This window comes from Aythya marila (genome assembly GCF_965140915.1).
Source record: "Aythya marila genome assembly, chromosome: 4".
Lineage (NCBI taxonomy): Eukaryota > Metazoa > Chordata > Aves > Anseriformes > Anatidae > Aythya > Aythya marila.
This window is the reverse complement of record NC_139045.1, coordinates 43,208,125-43,224,017: the sequence shown is the minus strand read 5'-3', so window position 1 is coordinate 43,224,017 and position 15,893 is coordinate 43,208,125. Positions and strand designations below refer to the sequence as shown.

The window sequence follows — 15,893 nt, the reverse complement described above, 5'->3', positions numbered from 1 at the left end:
TCTCTCAGGGATCTGTTGTCTTTTGACCAAATCATTTCACTATGCTATAAATATCTAACTTGCCTTAATCCTGTTTGTTTATTCAATGTACATATTGCAGTTTCCAGTTAGTTGTTCAGCTACTGTTGTTGGCCTTCTGGCTGATACTGCGGTGCACTTCAGAATTTACTTGTTTTGTGAAGAACAAGAGTACAATGTTATGCATTAAAAACAACATAAAGCATAAGTATTAGCACAAAATCCCATACTCTGAATCTTTTCTACATTGGTAGTAAATAACCAAAATTGCTCTTTGTTGTGTGCTAGATATATGTAAGGAAAAAAAAAAAACAAGGTAAGTTTTGTTTTATTTCACCATTTTGTTACTGAGAGGTGTAATTTTCCTTCTCAGTGGTAATCTCCTGGTTCAGGAATGAATAACACTGTTGGCAAACTAAGAAACAGTAAACATGAACTGGAACATGAACTCCAAATTCATGAGTTTGGCTGTAAATAATAGATCTTGTGTATGTTTTTGCTTTTGGTGTCTCTCTTTTTTTTTCGTGCCTGTAGGTTGCATTGAGTAGATCCCATTTCCAAATCTGTCTATGTCAACACAAAGGCTAAAACCTTCCCCTTTTTAGTGCAAGACTAGGGCTAACCATGCAATATTGTGAACCTACGAGGCACACGGCAAATATAAAATTTTTACTTCTTACAGCACTAATTCCCTAATCTCACTTTATATGAGAGTTCAAAAAACTCCAAGTAATGATGAGCTTAGTAGTGAGTTTATGTATGATGACAAATGTTTATCCAGTGCAGTCTGCTTGTGTATGGAGGGATCATTTAAATTACCTGAAATTACCATTAAATTACCTAACTACCTTCTGTTAGGTTAATTTATAGTAATAAGGCTTACTGAGAAGGAAGCGTTCTAATGTCTTAAAGTTATTGCTGCCAAAATAGGTTGAATTTTTTTTTTTTTTTATCATAGATGGAAAAGTAGTTTTACCAGGAAACCTCCTGGCTTTCTCTTTCTATGGCAAACTTTGTAACATCGTGGTGATGAGAGTGAAAGGAACTGACGGCGCAGAGCTGACCGCCCCAGCCACCTCCAGCGAAACGCAGGACCCAGACCTGGAGAAATCTGACCTGGAGGCGAGCACGCTGGATTTGTCCTTACAGCTCAGCGGGCTGGATCTGGATGATAACCCTGAGGCTGCAGCTGTGAGCACACCAAGCAAGTGCATGGACCCAGCCTCACCAGTTCCCCCCAGCTCTGCCCTGGCAGCTGTCAGGCACGGCTCTACTGAGGGAACCCCGACCTGTAGCCCCGGGGTCGGTGCAGACCTGCCCCATGGCTCGCAGCCAGCTGGGGCAGAAGGCAGGGAGGGACTCCTGCTGCCCGGCAAGGCAGGAGCAGCAAGCAGCACAGACAGTTTTTATTACATTTCTTCGAGAACTAGAATCCAGTTTGTTGAAACCAGGACCGGCGCAGCGGATGACAGTGACTGTGAATCCCGCGTTACCTATGATATGATAGGAGGTTTAAGCAGCCAGCTCAGAACTATTAGAGAAACAGTTGAACTGCCTATGAAGCAAGCTGAACTGTTCAAGAGTTACGGTATGATGCCTAAGAGTTGGCTTTCTTCATTTGATACTATTTTTTTTTTTTGCTTTAATGTGACTTCTTTTTTAACCAAGTTATTCTTCCAGAAATATGCCCTGGATTTTATGTAATGCTACTTCGGTACACTTGTGTGTCCAAACAATGTCAAACTGTTTAATAGTTTAAACTGTATGGATGTAATGGAGATGTAATTATTAGCTTTGTGAATAAGCTTTCAGTAGGAAAGAAATATGTATCTCCAGGAAAACTCAGGTATGCATCAGCAGAATTTATAGCAAACAGCAAAGAGTTTTATACTTGGACATTTGAAAGGTGCACATGTTTCTTGTGACTTCATAAGACTTTTTTTTTTTTTTTTTTTTTTTTTTTTTGGCAGAGTCAACTGATGAAGTATTTTTGAAGTTGATAAAAATTAGGACAGATTAATTCTTCTGCTGTCTTTATCCCTGTCTGTTGTAGGGTTCCTGTAAAATATTACGGAAGTATTCGAGTCTGTTAACCCAAACTGCTCGCTGTGTTTAGTATGGAATTACAGGGTTGAAAAATTAACGTGATTACTGCTGCCATATTTTAAATTATATCTAACATATATATGAACTGAGAGGACTTTTGTGACAAAGATAAAACTGTACTGTGTATTTATTACAAACGGATATGCACATAAAGCGGGCACGTCTGCTCACTGTACTTGTCTCGGTGTGCATTGCTGTGAGACAGGGCTCTTGCCTATAAATATTTCTTTCTTATCGTGGCTTTGAGGCTTTTTATTTCTCTGCCTCCACTCTTCCCACACGCACCCGTTAAAGAGGAGGTGACAGCCATGACCACGGAGACCACGTCTGTAAGGCACGGGTGGTTCTTTCAGTGTGCGTGGTGTGGGCATGGCCCGGGGGTGTCAGTGGGGTGGTGCGAGGAGACTTCAGCCCCACGTGGTCCAGCTCCACTTTGACCTCCAGCCCACTGTGTGTTTCTGTGCTGGCAGACACCTTGCTTCAGCATTAGCATTCTTCACCCTTTGTCCTAAAAGGGCTTGATCAGATTTTCTGTTAATAACCTGGGAGAAGGTGATGCTTCCTTGCCAGCTAAGCTTTTGGTAGCCACCCACGTGCCGTGAGCCCTTGCCTGCCTGCTGATGAGGCAGCGAGGATGTCACTGGAGGCAAGACCTTTGGTTCAGCAGCTCCATTTCTTGCCAGCACCAGACACACCACACGAGGGAGCAGCACATGCTGTAATGGGCTGTTAGGAAGTAACCTGTCTGTACAGACACTTTATTGCTAGCCTCTATCGATTAGCAGATACTGTTGTCCTTTCAAGTACATTAGTTCTTAAGATTCAGGCTTCCTGTCCTCACCAGGTGACTTACCCCTGTCACCACTGTCATGTAGCATGTCCTTCAAGCATCACTCAGTTACAGCACCCAGCTGATGTTTCTTTCTCTGGTCATGCTTCAACACTGCCTTCTGTCACAGGGTCCATACTTTGTCCACAGTTTGTCTCCTCTTTTTCATAGAGTCGTAGAATATCCTGAGTTGGAAGGGACCCTTAAGGATCGTCAAGTCCAACTCTTGACACCGCACAGGTCTACCCAAAAGTTCAGACCATGTGACTAAGGGCACAGTCCAATCTCTTCTTAAATTCAGACAGGCTCGGTGCAGTGACCACTTCCCTGGGGAGCCTGTTCCAGTGTGCAACCACCCTCTCTGTGAAGAACCCCCTCCTGATGTTGCTTTTTATTTTTTCACTTTCTGCTTTTGGCTTTGTGCCCTTTTAATTTGCCTCTGCTGGTTTGAAATGCTTTTTCCAGCTGTTGACCTGGGATCATAATCTTACTTTTCTGCAGTTATCTGTAGTTTCTGTCCAGTTGTAACAATATCCAGGAATGCCTGGTTCTTCCACTGCCCTTTATGTTCTGTGCATGAATGTTTCTGTCTGTTTTGGTGCTCAACGTTTGCTTGTAAAGAGACAAACTCATCCTTTTAATAAGTGGATGTGTATTTTTCATCTTTTCAAAGTACTTAAGGTGTAGCTATGTACTTAAATCAAGCCTCACAGTATTTCTGAAACTTCTGGACTGTTGAAAAAAAGGGGTTTTCTGTTGGAAATTTGTAATAACAACACCGAAAGAGTCACAAGTAACTTTATTAAGTACAGTCATGAAGATTTGGTGCTTAGTCCAGTAATTTTTCAGGGGAAAAAAAAAAGCATAAAGCATGGGGAAAAATATGTTAGAAGTGAAAAAATAAAACAGTTTAAATGGCTGCATTTTAAACAAAATCGTTTGGACTTCAAAAGTATAAAACCTAGATTTGTGTCCCATCTGAGTGTCACAAATGTTTGTGCAGAGGGCTGTTCCCCCTGAAGGCATACCATTTAATCACAAGATTCTTAATATAAGAATAATGTTGGCTAGGGAAGTTAATGCTGAGTTCAAGTTCTAATCAGTGATAACGACGGGGCAGTATAATGTGCAAATGCAGCTTGTTCAGTCAGGCATTTATCACAAGTAACTTTCTTCTCTGTTTGTGTGCATGTGCTTGTCCAAAGGAATCCCTCCTCCTAGAGGAGTGCTCTTGTATGGCCCTCCAGGTACCGGGAAGACGATGATTGCCAAAGCCATTGCAAATGAGGTTGGAGCTCACGTAACTGTTATTAATGGGCCTGAAATAATAAGCAAGTAAGTTCACCCAATTTATTTTCATTAATTCTACAAATATATTAGGCCTAAATCTGTGCTGGCATCTACCCGTTGGCGATCCATCATCCTCTTTGTAGATCTGGCTCTGGGCTGTCTGTCCAAGAGTCAAAAACAAATGGGAAAAAGGGTTCTCTCAAGCAGAGGTTGTGTTTGTTTTTGCAATCAAAGAGTTTCAGTGGATTTGGCTTAGAAATTTGGGTAAGGCATGGACTAAATTAAAAAGAGGGCTAAAACTGTATTCACAGTTATGTGTTAAGTTATTTCTGCAACAAGAGGAGTGACTCGTTAAAGCGTGTTTGAAATTCAAAGGCGACAATGCACAGATTGACGACTCCAGCAAACTATTTTTGTTTCTTTAAAAATACAGATACAGAATCAGAAGATACAAGCTTTTCCCTTATTTTTTAATTTTTTCATTTTTTCACTACCTGGAAAATAGTTATATCTTTGCCTGAATCCAATTTTACCTTAATTTTTGTCTTTGTGGAAATGAAGATTCTTGTAGATTTGTATGTGCTTCATAAATGTGCTGGAGACTTTGAAAGGGTGTGCTGTGGCTTTTTGGAACAGACGAGCAGTAATTTTCCAAGTTGCCTGGAAAATACCAATTAAAAAAAAAAGTTTCTTATTAAAATATTTTAATTATTGTAGGTTTTATGGAGAATCTGAAGCAAGATTACGTCAGATATTTGCCGAAGCTTCTCTACGGTATGTTCTTTTCGCTAATTGTATTCACGCTCACTTATTTGCGGTGCTGGTTCCAGCGTTCAAGTTAACGTTGGTGTTTTTAAAAGAAAAACATTTGCAAGAATCTTTGAATTGTAATTTTTTCCTGCAGCGGTTTTTAAAAGGAAATAAATGTATTTATATAGTGCTTAACTGAAAGGAAAGCAGTGAAATTCTAGCATGCCTGTTAAATGCTTTTGGACACTGCCCTGGTTCAGGGACTGTTGCAGATGGTGCCGGATTGCTCGCTCTGTATCATTAGTGCATTGTGCACTTATTTCAGCAGATGGAAGCATGAGCCAGAGTTTCACCCGGATCCAAATTTTCCTGTCTAGTTTTATTTTTGGAGAGCGGAGCAGTGCTGAGCTGAGACATGGTAGCTGGCTCTAAATGAGCGAGTGTTGGTCCTGGGTATAGCGTGCCTCTGACTCAGGGCGGCGGTCTGCCCAAAATTATTAGACCTGATCAAGGCAGCCTCTAGACTTCCAGATGGTGGTTGTTCACAATGCATTAGCAAAATGCTATCACATTTGTGGAGATGGCAAACAAAATGCTGACCTTTTACTTATGAAAGCAGTATTTTTAGTGTTGAGTCTTTGGGAGCGAGGCATAGGAAAGTGGGCTGATCAGTGTTAAGGTGTTAGCTGTCTAATTTCTTACCTGTTGTACTTATCTCTTAGAGTAGTGCCATGTTCAAGGCTGAAACTTTCAGTTGCCAAAGGGAGTGGAACGCTTGGTAATTTTCATTGGACCTGGATGTTTCCCTTAAACTGTTTTGCATGTCTCTATCTTGATGTGTTAAATCCTCCTGAGCTACTGAAATTTTTTGTTTTTGTTTTGTTTTTCCCAGTCGCCCCTCCATTATATTTATAGATGAGTTGGATGCACTCTGTCCAAAGAGAGAAGGGGCTCAGAATGAAGTTGAAAAGAGAGTTGTTGCTTCCTTGCTGACATTAATGGACGGCATTGGCTCGGTAAGTAGTCTTACTGAGACAATTAATGCATATGGGGACTAACTGAGCAAAATAATTTTGCTTTTATAGTGCAGCCAATTTTAGATGCATCATCCAGGGAAAAGAAAATAGCCTTAGGTTAAACCTCATATAGTAATCTAATGTTTTTTTAGATGCTAGGCATAGGAAGGGAATGTTGCCTGATAACTGTGAAATTACAAAAAAAATAAAAGTAGATTTTCTTTCGTTCACTATCTTTCATTTGCCTTCTCCAACTTCTGTAGTTTTAGAGATAAAACTGAAATTTTAGTGATAGCCTATAATTGAACTAAGCCAGGGACTTTGATTGCTCTAAAATCAAAGAAGTCAAGGTACTTCTTATGATAGGCAGTCTGCATTACTGAAGGAGATGATTTTACGATTGCCATAGTAAAACCTAGGATATAAACAAAAGCCTACTGAAGAAACAGTAGATTTAATTGACATTAGTGCATTATGAATTAAGGCCATAAAGTTTGCCAATCTCTCATCTATTATTTTCTGATTATTGGCACGAAGGATTAAAGAATTCTGTCCACGGTATGAAAAAGCGGTCTCTGCTGTTTATTTAATCTGCAGATTTCTTGCTGTTTTCCTGCACACTTATTTTTGCTGACCAGTGTGGGATTGTTCACAGTCAGAAAATATTTTCTGATGGCCAAGACTGGTGGGCGTTCTCCATGGAGAAGTACTTCATTCTCAAAACCAGACTGGCACTGCAAGCCACCCACCTGCTTTTGCCTCACTTTAACAGTGAAAAAGCAGAGCTTGAGGAAATTGGTTAGGATTTTTGACCTTGCTTTTCCTGCTGAGCCTACAGGAGGTTCTAAAACCTGCTGTCTCTGATGGTTTTTATACCTTAAATTATTTGCTTCCCAGCCTTGCTTGTTCAAGGCCTGTTGATACCTTTCTGATCTTGTGCCAGCACTGCCTTTTTGCTTAAATGCTTCATTTTTTTTTTTTTACTTCAGTGCTTACTGTTCTGATATAGGAAAGCAAGTTCTTGGAAATTAGTGTGATACAATGGGATGAGGGCATCTTAGGGTAAAGCTTCTCTTGTGTTATTTGTATGTACCTAAAACCTAAGGTAGTGCTGGATTGTGGACATAGGTTGGGTGGGATCACTTGTGGGTTGTATATTGGGAAATGTTTGCTTTGTTCCTTGAGATCTAGCATCAAGGTTTAATGTGCGTGGTAGTAGTGAAAAGTAAGCAAGAAATATGCTTATAAGCTACATGACTATTAATTTAGTTTAATTATTTTGTGTTATTTGATGTGTTCAGGAGGGCAGCGAAGGGCAGCTTGTGGTACTTGGAGCCACCAATCGTCCCCATGCTCTGGATGCGGCACTGCGCAGACCTGGCCGTTTTGATAAAGAAATAGAAATTGGCATTCCTAATGCCCAGGACCGTCTGGACATACTCCAAAAGATTCTGAAGAAAGTTCCCCATTCGCTCACAGCTGCAGAGCTGGTGCAACTGGCTGATAGCACGCATGGCTACGTGGGTGCAGACTTAGCAGCCTTGTGCAAGGAAGCAGGTAAGGGTCTGTGTATCTTATTCAGGATCTTGCTTCATTGTTAGTCTTTTTCTTTTGTTTAAAAAATAAAAATTCACAGCCTACTGATGGCTTTTAAAGGGATGAGACCTGATAATTTTTGTGTTGAAGGAAACATAGCCAAGCACAGAGCATGAAGAAAACCAGCTGCTCCTGGTCAGACCAGGAAAACACTTCTGAGTATTCATCAATTTTAAAAATAAATGTTAATAATAGTAGGGATTCCCATGTGCCATCCCTAGCACACCGGCTAGCTAGCTGTGTCTCAGTTTACCAAAGTTTTTCTGCTTGGACTCCAGCCTCCCCCTTCTGTATGAAAGTCCCAAGCGTCTCAGGCTGGACAGCTTGTCCTGCAGATCCTGATCACCAGGATGCAGAAGCGATGAGCCTGCGTGGTTGCTTCTGTATTTTGTGTCATTTACCTACAGACAAGGAGCTTGTGAGCGGCATTGTGGGACTGTGTGCACTGGGTGAGGTTGGGCAGTGGAGCTGGGGCATGCAGCCTGTGCTGGGGGCTGGAAAGCCTCCTGTGGCCTCCGGTGCAGGCACAGCTCTGGAGAGTTGTCCACGCATCACGCAGCAAGGGTTCACTATGTTCCAGGCAACACTTAAGCACAAGTTCTCTTCTGTTTTCATTGGATGAAACACTAAAAGTGCGCTCTATCAATTCTTACATTTTGCTAGAGTGCGTCGGCGTGGTTTAAGTGACCTTAAATCTGCCCATGAGGAGCTGCTTAAAGCGGTCTAGTCAAAATATGACTCTTCAGTTCTGCTTACGCATATTTGCTCCCTTGTAGTTGGCAAATATGTATTTGCAGTATGTGCTGGTTACTTTTATTTCCTTTGGCACCCAGACAGCTTCCTCTGGCAGTGGCACAATGCTCAGTTAATTCTTGCATCAGAATTAACTATTAAGCTGATGGAAGTTTTATTAGGGCTGATGGCACCTGGAACGGCAAGGCTTTTGCTTGCCAGTTTACAGAATTTTTAAGGGATAGTCCTCAAATATGAATTTTTGGCTTTCTGTATGGATCAAGAGGAAAAAAATTGTATGGACTGAGAGCATTATTTTTATAGCATTCTTCTGCTGCTTAGGGTTGTGTTTTAAGCTCTGCTTTAAGATACCAAACATCCTTTTAAAAACAAATATATACAAACAACAACAGAGCAGACTCCTTTTTTGTTTTCCTCCCTCTGCTTTTGGGAGTCTGTCAGTCCGCCTGTGTCACAGTCCTGACATAGCAAACCCTTAGCTCATGTAACGTAAAAATGTGAGTGAAAATGTTGTGGCTTGAATTCCAAACACAATCCAGCCTAGGTTCTGCTTGTGCATGCACACGTTGATTCTGGACACTTCATATGGGCTGCAAATAGGTGATATTTACGCACTTCATGAGGGCTTTTTAGACAATAAATTCTGAATGTTGTGTAAATTGAATGTTATGTCTTTTCTCAACTCTGTATAGATCCAAAAGCTCTGGCATATACTGGTGCAGGACACACTGTCATTTGGGAGCTTTGCATCCAAAGTCAGTGCTTGGAACGAGGGAACAAGGATGTCTCCTTTTTATTAGTCTTTCCTGAAGTCAGAGTCTGTGCTGTTACATTTCCTTGTCATTTGCTAACTTGGAGTGACCTCTGCTGGGGAGAACACAGTCCAGCTGCTTTAATTCTTTGCAGCCGACGTGTATTTTTTCCTTTTCAAAAAACTGCATAAGCATGATTTGGAAGCATTACACACACTGAATTAAATTGCTTTGTGGTTAAGGAATGTTCTTAGTAGGGTTTTTTCTTCCCCATTTAAGCTCTCGAAATCTATTTTTTTTATATTAAATTTTCAACACCTTGTGAAATATTACTACTTTCACTGGAGTTAAACTTAGGAAAGACTAGCTTTTATGAAGCAATATTTCTCCTTAGCAGTGCAGGGTTATTCCATATGGCAAGTTTTCCAGTGTTTTGTCTAGTCTTGTTTGTTGTTGTGAGCAATGGGCTTCTATTGCTTCACTAACTGTGCCGTGGGCCAAAATGGCTTGCTGTCCAGGAATGTTCTCTGATACTCATCCTAAGTTTTCCTTGTTTACTTTTATCCCATTATTTCTATTTGCATCCTTGTATAACATGTCCAGTCCCCCTCCGTAGTGTTTACACCCTTACAATATCTGTGGGCTGTTCTCATGTTCCCTACCTCCTCATTCATTACTTTGCCAAACTATAAATATTTAGCTCGTTTAATCTTTCCTCATAAATAAGTCCTTCCTGCCTTCTGAGAACTTCTGTTGATTTTCTCTGAACTCCCTCCAGTTTGTCAATAACCTTTTGGTAATGTGGTGCTCACAATTGAACGTAATATTCGTGTATATTAAAATATAAAACCTGATATAAACATATAGTTAGAACTGCTGATGCATGCTTCTGAGTAGCCAAGATGTTTAACGTTCAGGCAGTATCTGAGTTGGGTACCTTCACAAGTTTTCAAGTTAAATGTAACTTTCACTTATAATGTGCGTATAAGTACAGGTAAAACATGGAAATTAATTTAGAAGCATGAATTCTGAGTTCAGAAATACCTGTTCAGTGTTTAGCACAAGATTATTTTGCTTGCCAGTTGTATTGCAGCGTGGGTCTTTGGGAGACTCCACAGTCCCAGTTATCCCATTTGCATCTTTAGTTACTTTCTTTGGGGCTGGAAAGCCTGAAAGTTTACAAGCTAAATATGTTTATATTCTTAATACAAAGTTTAGATAACTTTTAAAGGACTCCTCCTTCCTTATCTTTATACTTCAACTCTGTTTTTTTTATACGCAATATTATATATATTGTGTATATACTGCTTATATAAACCAAGGCTGTAGAAATTAATATGACATGGTAAATGGGAGTAATTGTAGGGCTCCGGCAGCCAAAACTTTCACTTTGGCGTCAATAGTTAGGTTTCCTAAGATACTTCATTATAAAAGCTTTTGTTTGTCTTCTATACAATTCTGAAGAACATGGATTAATGAAAAGTAAATAGCTCTTGTGGCGTTAACCATATTCCAACTGTTTTCTTGGCAGGACTTGTTTTTTCTTCCATGCAAGGAGTGCTTAGCGATACTTCTGGGGTCAGACAGGCCAGTTGTCTGTTCTGTTCAGCAGCTCAGTGCATTTTCATGGAAGTGATTAAGGAGTTTAAGGAGCTTTTAAAGTTCAGCTTGCACTGAATGCTTCTCAGCTCCTGCGTGTATGGTGTGTACAGAACTGCAGTGCCGTCTGTGCTAGAACGGGCAACGGGAGGAAAGGAGGTCAAGAAACCTGAGAATCAGCGCATTGTGCACTGGATTTTTCCAAACAGGTTACTGTGACCAGGCAGCTGTGAAATACTGAAGTCCAGATGGTCATAAGCATCAGTTAAGCACTGTTTTGATTATTTCAAATATTTGCGGATTTTTCTTTCAATACCTTCTTTGCTGCCAGAGCAGATAGAGTTCTAGCATTTTATAAAATGAAACGACAAAATTACATGAGCGTATGAAAAAATTATGAAGAATTATGAAGCTTATGGTATTGCTGCAAGAGCTGACACCAGGGTGACAGCATCAGCTCTGTAGGTGTATCCCCACCCGAGGTGTTGCACAAGGTATATGTGTCTCTGTCTCACATGTTAAGGAAGATACTGTTTGTTGGATTTACAAATAACTAAGCAGTTATGATTAGCTTGTCAAAGCTAAAAGCAAAAAAAAAGATATTTCTAACGTGGCAGGTATCACTGGCTTTGATGAAAGACTTTTCAGAATTAATACGCCTCTTCTGTGTTCAAGGTTACGTTATCTATAATGACTACCTTGGAGAAATTGTGACTTGTTGAGTTTCTCTACTGCCTGGCAATTTGCTTGTGATTTCCACCATTAGCTGCACGTTGCTTCCTCCTGTAACCTTTCAGAAAGGTTAACAGCGTAATATGGAAAACCTGCAAATCCCTTCTCAGGTGCTGGACCATATCCTGTGGACATCAGCATGTGATGAGTTGATTCTCGAGGACTTGAGTGCCCTCTGAGGGATTCACATGCACAGAATTCTTGCCAAGAAAAGGGCTTGAGTATATGTGCAGCTGGGAGAGTCATGTTCTCAAGGCTGGAAGAGGTTTCCCGTGTCCTAAATTGGTTAGTGGGCTACCTTTTAGTGTGAACAGCTGCATTCTGAATTGTTTTATCTCAAGCAGAGTCAGTGTTCAGGAGATAGACTCTGCCCTATCTTTGCATGTAATGTCAGTGTTTGTATGCCCATGAGAGCTCACTGCTTCTGCTTTAATTAATTGGCCACACAGCCTTTTATTCATTCCCTAAAAAATTATAATGGTTTTAATTCAACAACAAAGATAAGCACTCCACTTTTTTGGAAAAACATATGAAATGTTAATTATGTAGCAGGGACATGAATGGTATAAACTGTACTGAATGTTAGAAGATGCTTAGCAACAAAGGTTTCCAAATATAGCAATTTATTATAAACTTATCCTTCTATGGCTGCCTGTAGCATTTCAAGACAGTGAATATAAATATAGCTTGATTTCTTCAAGAAGTGGGTTCAGTCATATTGTTTACAGAGAGAGGAAGTATTTGCTTTGTAACTCTTAGAATTTATCTTGAACATCCTTGTTCACTACACATAATTTCAGTGTGCTGATATAAAACACTTGGACTGTGATAAGATAGCATCATGAGGAGAGGAAGAACAAATGTCTTTGTTTAAATTGTGGTCGCTCTTGCAATAACATCGATTTGGTTCCAGTAAGGATGCTGCATTGCGACCAGTGTAACTTCCAGACTTCTGTGAAAGCAGCAGACATCCTTCTGCTTTGCCTCAAAGCTTTGCAAGTTGCCTGATTGCAATACAGGTGAAGGCATCACCTTGCTTTGCGTTCAGGATTATAATGCTTCATTTACACGAGCTGGCTGTTATCAAAAACATTACAGAACGAAGAAATTGAGCTACGCTGTTGACCAGTGTAAGTCAGCATTCCTGCTGAACTGATGTAGCCATGCTTGCATTATTTGCTATCTTAAGGTCATGATCTTGAGTCCTCTGGTTCCTCTGGTTTTGAGGTCTTATTGTCCTTGATATTCACTTGGCCCTTTTATTGCCCCTGCTTTCTGGTAAATAATATGGCTAGGATGAAAAACTAATATGCCATTTAATCTGAATATTGATTGTATATAGCTATTAGATCTGTAAAAATACAAATAATTCAGTAGGGTACTGTATTTTTGTTTTTGTTGGCTCTGAGATGCTTTCTGCTGCGTCTTTTATGAACCAAAAAATAAGGTCTCCAACCCACCCTGAAGACCTGTGCTACTGTTCACACACCTTAGTCCCCTTGCATTACAAATAAAAAGGAATTGAAGGGCTCATAAGTTTTTTGTTCTTCACCGTAATTGGTGGGGAAGCAAATTCCCCTGAAATCCAGGACCGTCTCCGTTAGATCGATGGTGTTTTTCTGCAGTTTAGGTAAACGGGCCACCTGCAGGAAGCGTGAGCCCTCGAGGCCCAGCCCCTGGCTGCCCCCTCCATCAGACAAACTTTGAATTCACTCCGTGGCTTCTCGGCCTCATAAAGCAAAGTTGAGCCCTTTGTTCAGCTCAGCCATGGTCTTGGTGAAGCGGCCTGGTGTGAGGGCAGCATGAAGCTGTATCCTTTCTCTAAGCCTCGAAGCTTGAGCCTTTCCCAAGACAATTTGGGCCAGAGTTCTGCCAGGCGTGTGCTATAAATGTAAATATTTTCCTTGGATTATATTCCGAAGCATAGGAATTTGGACCCAAGACACTGTTGAAAGTGTAGACTTGGATAAAGGCACTGGATGGCCGAGGCAATGGGATTGTTTGTTTTGCAGGGTATTTTGGGGGTTGTTTTGAAATCAACTGGTCACTGTTACAGATCATGAAGGCAAAGCACTGCCTGACATGCACAGAAAACACCACGTATACTTTGTTTTTTTTGGAAGTTTGGAAAAAGGTTGAGATTGAGCTGTTGCAAGCTACCTGCTATTGCATTCTTTGACTGAATCCTGATTCCCATGGGCCATTCAAAATGATGTGGGGAAGGGCCTTTTGCTTTTTTGGTATAGAGAAACATGGTTTTCATGTTTTTTTCTTTAGAAAATGCGGTTTTCTAAGCTCAAGGGGATAATAATACTTACTTTTTTCATAAGCCATCTATTTGTATTCTTAGGAAATGGAGAGATTTTTGCAGAAATGGCAGAACACTGGACTTCAAAATGCAAAAAAAAAAAAACAAACTGGGAGAACTGGGAAAAGCTCAGGTGTGACATAGACCTAACCCTAAAAAATAGGTATTTACACTGGAACGTCTGAGTTTTCTCACGCTGTGTTCCATCCTGCTGATTTGCAGCGTGACAAGACCGAGACAGTCAATGCCCACCTTCAGCACTCGCGAGCTTTAAGCCAGACACGGCCAGCAGGAGCGCGTGGAGCCCAGGTGGGATGTGCCCAACTCGCTCCTGCCCCTGGGGTTTCTCACTGCTCATGTACAGCCTTGTCTCTGTGAACCAACTAGCATGCATCTTTTTTCCTTTCTACTCTTGTGTTGAGTCTGGTTTTAAAGGTAACAGTGATGGTAGTAGATTTGGTCTCAATTACATTTTGACCCTGCCCGTACTAAAATCCGTGGGGGTTTGTTTTCATTGCAGTACATGGGGAGGGACCAAGCACTTTACAGAGAGGTTTGTCTCGCTCCATCTTCCTCGCACCTGGAAGGTGCCAGCTGATCTGTTCAGAGTAGATGCTCATCATCAGGTTGCGAAGGTGCAGGTTTTCTCAGTATCTGAGCCAAGAGTGCTGTTTTCCCATAGCTGGTACTAATTCAGGCAGAGAAAGAAGCATCCTGCATGTCAAGCATGGCTATACCTCGAGAACCTGTCTGTGTAGAAACGGTGCAGTAGCGGAAAAGGTTAAGGCTTTCTGACCCCCCCCTCAGGCTCCAGATAAAATGGTTTCTAGGAATATATAATGGCAAACTTAGGGCTTGAGAGCAGTCTTAGTTCTTTTTATAGTTAATAAAGATCATAAAAGATTCTCTGGTAAAATGAAAGTCAAGTTGTAGGTCTCTGTTAGTCCTGCAGGAGTAAAACCGGTGACCCGTAGGTATGTGTATGCTGAATGGATGCTGCTCTTGGGATGCAGAACTTGAGTATTTGTAAGGGCAGCTTTCGCTGGTTTCCCCCCTTTGACTCCCAGCTGTATCCTGGCCTGACAGCGTTCCTAGTGACAACTGGACCAGCATGGAGGTGCTCTCTGTGGCGTCCTGCCGTTCAGGTAGGCGGGCAGGCCCTGTTTTCCTCCTTGCATGTGCAGGTCTCACCTTAGCTTAGGTGTGCTGCACGTGAGAGCGGGCCACAAACACGGGCAGTCTGGGACTCGTTACTTCCCCGCGCTGTCATTCCCTTAGGATAAATGATGTGTGCGTATCTGATCTGTGAATAAACTGTTTCCTGTATGAAAGGGGTCTTGAAAATATAGTTCCTCCTTCCTTCCTTTCCCTCCCCTGCTGCACCTCCCAGCGACTTGCAGTCGGCTCCGCAGACATGTTCCAGCGAACGCCGCAGCTCCTCACAAAGGGCTATAAATCGCGTCCGCAATCCCTACAGTAGATCAATGCTCAGGTTAGCGGAGGGAATTTGCAATGTTATGGTTACAAGGGATTTAAGGGCATTATCTTTCCTGTGCAAACAGTATATGAAAGTTCTTTGGGGATTTTACCATACAGCGCTGGCAGCTAAAGACAAATTGCAGTATGTGATTACAAGAGGAAAAAGAAAAAAGCTCTGGGTTTCTGCTCTCTGAAAAATTTCTACATGGACATACGTTTTTATGTAGAGATTAAAATCACAGGAAATATGTTTTAAAAACATACTTATAGTAGCCTTATCTTTGGGTATTTTTTCGTTCCTCAATAAGTTTATTGCTGTGTTTGAAACAAACAAAAAATAAAACAATCACCAAGCGAAAGAAAACATTCCTAAATTATAGAAGTTTCTTAGGATGCAAATGGCAGAACACACCTCAGCTAGCCATGGAGAGTGGTGGTTCCTGCAACAAGACACATGTGGTTTTTTCTTGTAATTGATCATCCGATATCATAATAAAGGACTATAAATTCCATTTATTTATGAGGTTACATGTTCAAGAATACATGCGATTTGTAATACATGATACATGAAGTTCTGTAAAAGCTTTCCTAACACAATTTGTCACATAATAAAGGAGAAGAGCTCCTTATCTTAAAATTATCAAGCACTGGAATAACTTTTGTAT

General features: G+C 41.0%; 1 protein-coding gene across 1 annotated transcript in view; it reads left to right on the top strand.

The window, feature by feature from the left end:
* The window catches only part of LOC309877806 (ATPase family gene 2 protein homolog A-like), a gene marked incomplete at both ends in the record, with an annotated part of 28,437 nt that overhangs the window by 4,976 nt on the left and 7,568 nt on the right, over positions 1-15,893 (top strand). The window contains 5 exons of the mRNA XM_082759567.1: positions 977-1,606; positions 4,159-4,288; positions 4,961-5,017; positions 5,886-6,009; positions 7,311-7,566. Of these exons, the coding sequence (XP_082615693.1) occupies positions 977-1,606; positions 4,159-4,288; positions 4,961-5,017; positions 5,886-6,009; positions 7,311-7,566 (1,197 nt within the window). The remainder of the gene's footprint in view (positions 1-976; positions 1,607-4,158; positions 4,289-4,960; positions 5,018-5,885; positions 6,010-7,310; positions 7,567-15,893) is intronic.